This window comes from Lupinus angustifolius, chromosome LG07 (assembly GCF_001865875.1).
Source record: "Lupinus angustifolius cultivar Tanjil chromosome LG07, LupAngTanjil_v1.0, whole genome shotgun sequence".
In the NCBI taxonomy this organism is placed as follows: domain Eukaryota; kingdom Viridiplantae; phylum Streptophyta; class Magnoliopsida; order Fabales; family Fabaceae; genus Lupinus; species Lupinus angustifolius.
Window position 1 is genome coordinate 3,998,428 of NC_032015.1, and position 6,004 is coordinate 4,004,431.

A 6,004-nucleotide genomic window follows, 5' to 3' on the forward strand; every position below is an offset into this window, starting at 1 on the left:
GTGGTATTATAAGAAGAGAAAAAGATTGTGCATATACAATTGATTTAATATGTATGTGGATGTAAATATAATCACTCAACCATTCATATATTAACTATTATTGACTCTCAAACAAACCAAAAGTAATATAAATTAATAACAAATGATGTACCGATAATAGAAAAAAAATTATACTCATAAGACATAGATTTTAAACTAATATACAATACTTTATATCTGATAGACATTGTATTTATATTTTTTGGTGCTGTTATTTGTAATTAAAATTAAATTTGTAAATATATTACAAAACTTTATTAATTGATATGAGGAGGAGGAGGTTGCTGACATGGCAGTGTTACAGCCAAGACATGAATAGAATCTGGAGGTGCTTTGGATGAATCTAGGAAGTGGGAAAAACTAGGTAAGGTGGAAGTTTGGCACGTGTTATCTTGTGGACGATTGCTATTTCGTGTTTCCAATTGTTGCTGTTTACGTGCTTCAAGTTTGTGATAATTGCCACCGAATTTTGATAACAAGTTGCGCAATATTTTTACCTCTTTTTATTTGTGATGTTTCGATCTATTTGCAATTTTGGAAGGTTTAAACTTTAAAATCATGATATAGACAGAAGAAAACATCAGCACACAAGTAGAAGTTGCTTATAGGTAACGATATTATATACAATTTATATTTTTCTTGCTAACTGATTACATTAATTAATGAATATATAAAGAAACTAATGTTATTTGCTTAAGTGAGAATGAGATTTTTTTTGTTTCCCACGTGTATATTCGTAACACCTACTACCTTTGTTAAAATTAAGAGAACAAAATATATGCACTCTTAGTATAGTAGGTTTTTTTTACTATTATCATATTATTTACTATTTATATTAGTTATAATTGTCTAATGAATAATAAATAATATATTAACTCTTTTTATTTATATATATATATATATTACACTCTAAGTTAATCTATTCCTTTTTTATGAGGGCTTAGTAAGACATTCGTCTAAGTTTGTACCAGACACGTCCTCATTTACTCAATGATAAAGATTAAAATCAATATTTTAAAACATATAAGCATATGATTTATAATTAAAAGGAAAGAAATAAAAAAATTGGTGACCATAAATATATTTAAGGTGGTTTTACTAAGGATATACACTTCATTGCATCCTCTTTTGTGACACGATGCACCTACGATGACTAACCAGGGCGCTCTCCAGAACAGCATAGAAATCCATTCCATAAATATACCTGTTGAAGGATAATACCTGAAGCATAACCAATGGGTCAAGAAAGCCAATAACATTTGTCTAAGTTTTGAACTTGATAATCAAAGAAGTTGGAAATGTCATGTAGTGATCAGAACATATATGAAAGCTAGTATGCAAATTGCTAAACCAGTTAATTAATTAGACGCATCACTTAAAAAACTAACAAACCAGCCTAGCTTATGTAAACCTTCAACCTTGGTTCCTCAAACCCATCAATCCCTTGGAAAGTAACTTTATTTGAGAGAATACTAAGACACCCGCATTTGGTTCAAATAAAGTGGATTTTGTGTAAAATTTGTGGAAGATATATGTTGTGAATTTATGACACATCCAAAATTTTGAATATGCACACTTCTGTACCACAACCTATGCCAAAACATTAGCTTCAGTTCAGGCCTAGTAAGTTTATCTCTATCAGCTTCATTTCAGGACTAGTAAGTTTATCTCTAAAGCAAGCACTTCACTCATCATTCTTTATATTTATAATTTACTTTAAGCAAACATTTCTTTCAAATTTGGTTGGGGACGTAAAATCTTCTCATTCCTTAAATTTTCTCAGTTACTTATCAAGTACAAACTAGATATTTGATTGGCTTATTTTCACCATGGTGATAAATATTATGTGCTGATGTTGTCATCTTTCAATTGATTCCTCTTAGCTCTGTTTAAGAGTTAGTTTTTGGAAGGTAATATGAGAAGCAAAGACTTGAGAATCATATAATACACTTATAGTATTTAGCTTTGTAAGGTGGTCCTTGCTGATTTACACAGGATTTCATGTGTCTCATGCTATTCGGATAAGATGACTCTGAACCTTCCATTTCCCTGCATTCATTTTACTCGAAAACATAACTAATGATTCAATACATGCTATCAAAGTCAAAGGATTTTCTTCTCTCGTGTCTGTTTTGTTGGGTAGCCTTGTCCACCCCGTTGCTTTACCAAAATAATATGATAAATGTTGCAAAACATTCTACCCTTCGAATAATAGCCTCTCATTTCTGATTTGAAGAACAGGGTTGATGATAACATTCAGTAATCAGCATATACATATTAAAACAATTACCAGAAGAAAAAGAACTTGGATGAGAAGTGAGAACAGAGTGTATGGCATACGTAATTTGGTTTGACTGATAGTTCTAATCAATAGATATGATTAATTAATCAACATTTTTCTAACTTTTTCTAAAAATTGGTGCATTTTAATGTAAATCTTTATGGATCAAGTGGGAAATGACAAAAAGGGAGTTATTAGGTGCATGCATGCAGAACTTTTATTACCATTACCATAATATTTTATGCTAACAAACTGCTTTCTGGTTTCAGTCACAACTTACATAGTATTGTCTGAACTTACAAATCTTCCTCCCAACTATGGTAAATTCTTACATGTATATTAGTGACTAGTCAAGTGAAAAGCTTCTTCCATGGCCCTCAAAATTGACAAAAGCTCTCCATCAATCTGGTCATTGGGTTCCAAACTGATGTTATCATTGTTGTTGAATGATGAAGGGTTCCCTCTCACTGTCTCACTAATCACAAACCTACAAACTGGGCACTGACTATGGCTTGTTAACCAAGGCACTATGCAATCCTCATGGAACATGTGTTTGCATGGAGTGGTCATCACTTCCTCTTTAGGCTCAAAATCTTCCAAGCAAATAGCACACCTCTTACCATCTTCATCATTATCTTTCTTCCTCTCTGTCAAACCATTTACTCTATTGTATTTATCTCTATAATATAAGCTCAAATTCCTGGATAACAGCTTTGGGGTGGGGTTATAGACTTCTTTCTTAAGCTTGCTCAAAACTGTTGATTTGGAATTTTCTATCACTGGAGGAACAACTTGTGTGTTTGTTTGGAATGTGAATCTTGGAGGTGAGTGCTGGAAGATCTCTCTGAGCCTTGGGTTGAAAATCCTTTCCATGTTTCCATTATGGGGAACATAAGTTTGTTGCCTTATATGTGGTTGTCCTGGAAAACTTCAAATTGCTAAAAAATCAGTAAATCATAAGTTCATGCAACTACATAACATATTCCATTACTCATACAGTCCTATTACTTGTAATAATAGAAGAAAAACAATTGTGTAATCTTGGTTTAATGTGAAATTCATAAGGAAAATTGGGCAAGATCCACTAGATTTGTCCATGGCCTTGAAAATTATCAATGCATATAAAGTAGAGATTGACATCTGACTATCACGATAGTGGTCACAATCTACCTTGCTAGTTAGTAGAATTTCATTATCACTAAAATCTTAATGTAGCATTTGACACATAGAATACTCGACAGCCCTGATTTCAAGTTATTTTTTAATAATAAAAAATTTCACTCATATTTTAGTATTGGACTCTCCATTATCGAAGATGAGCTGAACTCGAATGATATACATATCATGTTCTGTTCTTTTGGTTGTACCTCTAAACCAAATTGCCTCACTTTTTAACCCTTATACACCAAACATGGAATAAAGGTCATATATTATATTCTGCTCGTTCTAATACATCTATGAATGTTACCTTTTTGTTTTCCTTTTCCTTTCTTGATAACTATAACGTGGTTGTTAATCCTATTCAATTAACGCCCGGGAAACAGTTTGTCAAACCATGAATTTGTAGGAAATATGTATTTTTATTACAGAAATTATATGTTTTTATCTGAATTGTACAATCTTGTTTGTGTTAAGCACACTAAGCTAGTGCAGTATACATATGCCAAGTTAATGATGCAAGAAGAAAGTGTAAGCTGAAAGTAATTAGTAGGGCGTAAGCGCTTCCTGTTTAAACCACAAAACTGAAGGGATGAATCAAATTAAACCGAACGGAACTTTTACACCCCAAACAAATTAGTTTGCAAGTTTGTGAAATTTGAGCTTACAATGGTATGCTGTGGAATCCAGTAGGAGTTCTATCTTCCCGCAACCGCCATGGATCTATTTCACTTGAATTCCTTTCATCCTGCTAATATAAACCAAAATCATATACTGAGTTATTATCCTCAAACAATGATAGTTTCATTTTCTCCTCCTATGAACAAAAACTAAATTTGGCTTTCTTTTCCCTGCCATGTCCTAAACATCTTGGATTCTTGGTATAAACCAAGAACATAATATACTTACAAAGGCCATAGTAGAGTGAGATCTGTAAAACACAGGCACTTCATTGGCATCACTATGATTGAAAGACTGAGAATCATAGGCTCTAAAACCTGTCCTCCTAGCCCCTGAGAATGGCATGAAGCTGTTCATGTTGTCGCTCATGATTTCACTAACCTCCTCAACTTTTCATATAAGTATTCTTTCCTTTCTTTGGTGTAAATATAGGTTCTTTTTTTGTAAACATTGGTAATCTATGGCTTTTTTCATTTAGTTGTTACCAATCACCAAGAACATATCCCTGGTAATGTTGTCACTTCTACTCATTACTTTTTAGTTCATTAATTTGTATTCTGATGCAAAGCCTGATTCTTACTCCTTGTGGTGGATGCTGCATAGAAATAGAGTGAAAGGAATCAAGAATCATATTCTTCAAGTGTTAATGGATGCTTTATTTATTTTAATGTTTCTTGGAAGATTGAGAGGAATGGAATTAGGTGCGGAGAATATATATATAGACAATTTAAAATTTAAAATTATTGTCGACAATCATAATTATGACCGTAATATATTAATTTGTGTAGTGTGTGTAGAGGGATTGGATTTTTTTGTTTTTCCTTTACAATTTGTTTTATTTTATGATTTTGAAATGATAGAAATTCGAATTTAAATAAAAGAATCAAATAAAAGATTTAGTTTTTGTACCCAAAAAAATAGAAGATTTAGTTTACATAGGGACGGAAAGATTCAGAATACGCCAAGTGACTTGAACAAAAAATCAATTTGAGTAAAGTACACTTTCTCATAGAAAGTTTCAACTTTCAACCTTTGTAAGTTATTCATTCAGACATCGTTAACTGATATTGCGTATATAAACTAATTCATTGGGCAAATTTATTGTTCCACAAACTACCTTAGTCAGGAGCTAGGATCCTCTTTGGCATGGAAGAGTTTAGTACTAGTACAAACTCTTGTTAGAAATATATTCGTCTACTTCTATATTTATGCCCAAGACTCAATCTGTCATTAAATATAATTATGGTAATTGTATTTATTTATTTTTATCATATTGATCATTTAATTAAATAGATTATATGATAAGGTCCTTGATTAAAAATTAGAGACTTGTTATTATAATAGAGATTATAATAATGAGAAACATGTCTATTATAATTTTTAATCTAAATTGTTCTTGGTCGTAGAATCATTGATAATAGGACATCAATGACTCGGGTAGACCAATATATGTGTGATAGTATTTATTGGATAAATATTAATAGATCTCATTTATTAAATTGCACATATAAATGATGTATATGTGGATATGATCATTGAACTGACTCAATTGAGAATTCCTAATGGTTAAGATTACCTTAAATTGTCAATAAGAAATGAAATAGTTTCCTTTGACCTGAGAATAACATAGTAATTACCATGTTATTTATCATACTTTGATTTCAGACACATAATGTCTCATGACGTTATTTGAATGAATATTGGGTGTGATTAAATGCTTGTAGAATTAATGATTATTCAAGAAGGAATCCATCAACTCTTGGTAATGAGTTTGAGCTCTATAATAAAATGACCTTGGCCAAGGTATTATAATGAAGAAAGAAATGAGTTTCTTTGAGTCATTAT

General features: G+C 31.4%; 1 protein-coding gene across 4 annotated transcripts; it reads right to left on the reverse strand.

Annotated features, from left to right (window-relative positions):
• Nucleotides 2,536–4,816, reverse strand: LOC109352442 (RING finger protein 165-like). 4 transcript variants are annotated; one of them, XM_019594430.1, is made up of 4 exons: nt 4,629–4,815; nt 4,388–4,590; nt 4,147–4,229; nt 2,538–3,248 (listed from the first exon to the last, which is right to left on the reverse strand). In XM_019594430.1, exons 2-4 carry the CDS (start codon nt 4,526–4,528, stop codon nt 2,660–2,662), a joined length of 813 nt encoding a protein of 270 aa, XP_019449975.1. In that variant the 5' UTR covers nt 4,529–4,590; nt 4,629–4,815; the 3' UTR covers nt 2,538–2,659. The 4 variants fall into 4 exon arrangements, with proteins under 4 accessions (XP_019449977.1, XP_019449978.1, XP_019449975.1 ...); XM_019594432.1 differs by having other exon boundaries at nt 2,536–3,248; nt 4,147–4,226; nt 4,427–4,816; XM_019594433.1 differs by lacking the exon at nt 4,629–4,815 and having other exon boundaries at nt 2,537–3,248; nt 4,388–4,550.

Excerpts from the sequence above, each read along its gene's own strand:
- LOC109352442 (XM_019594433.1), bottom strand. The coding sequence starts at position 4,528 with ATGAGCGACAACATGAACAGCTTCATGCCATTCTCAGGGGCTAGGAGG. Across the intron at positions 4,230-4,387 it reads CTCACTCTACTATGGCCTTT|CAGGATGAAAGGAATTCAAG; the intron begins GTAAGTATATTA and ends GGTTTATATTAG. Across the intron at positions 3,249-4,146 it reads GGATTCCACAGCATACCATT|TTTTCCAGGACAACCACATA; the intron begins GTAAGCTCAAAT and ends AGCAATTTGAAG.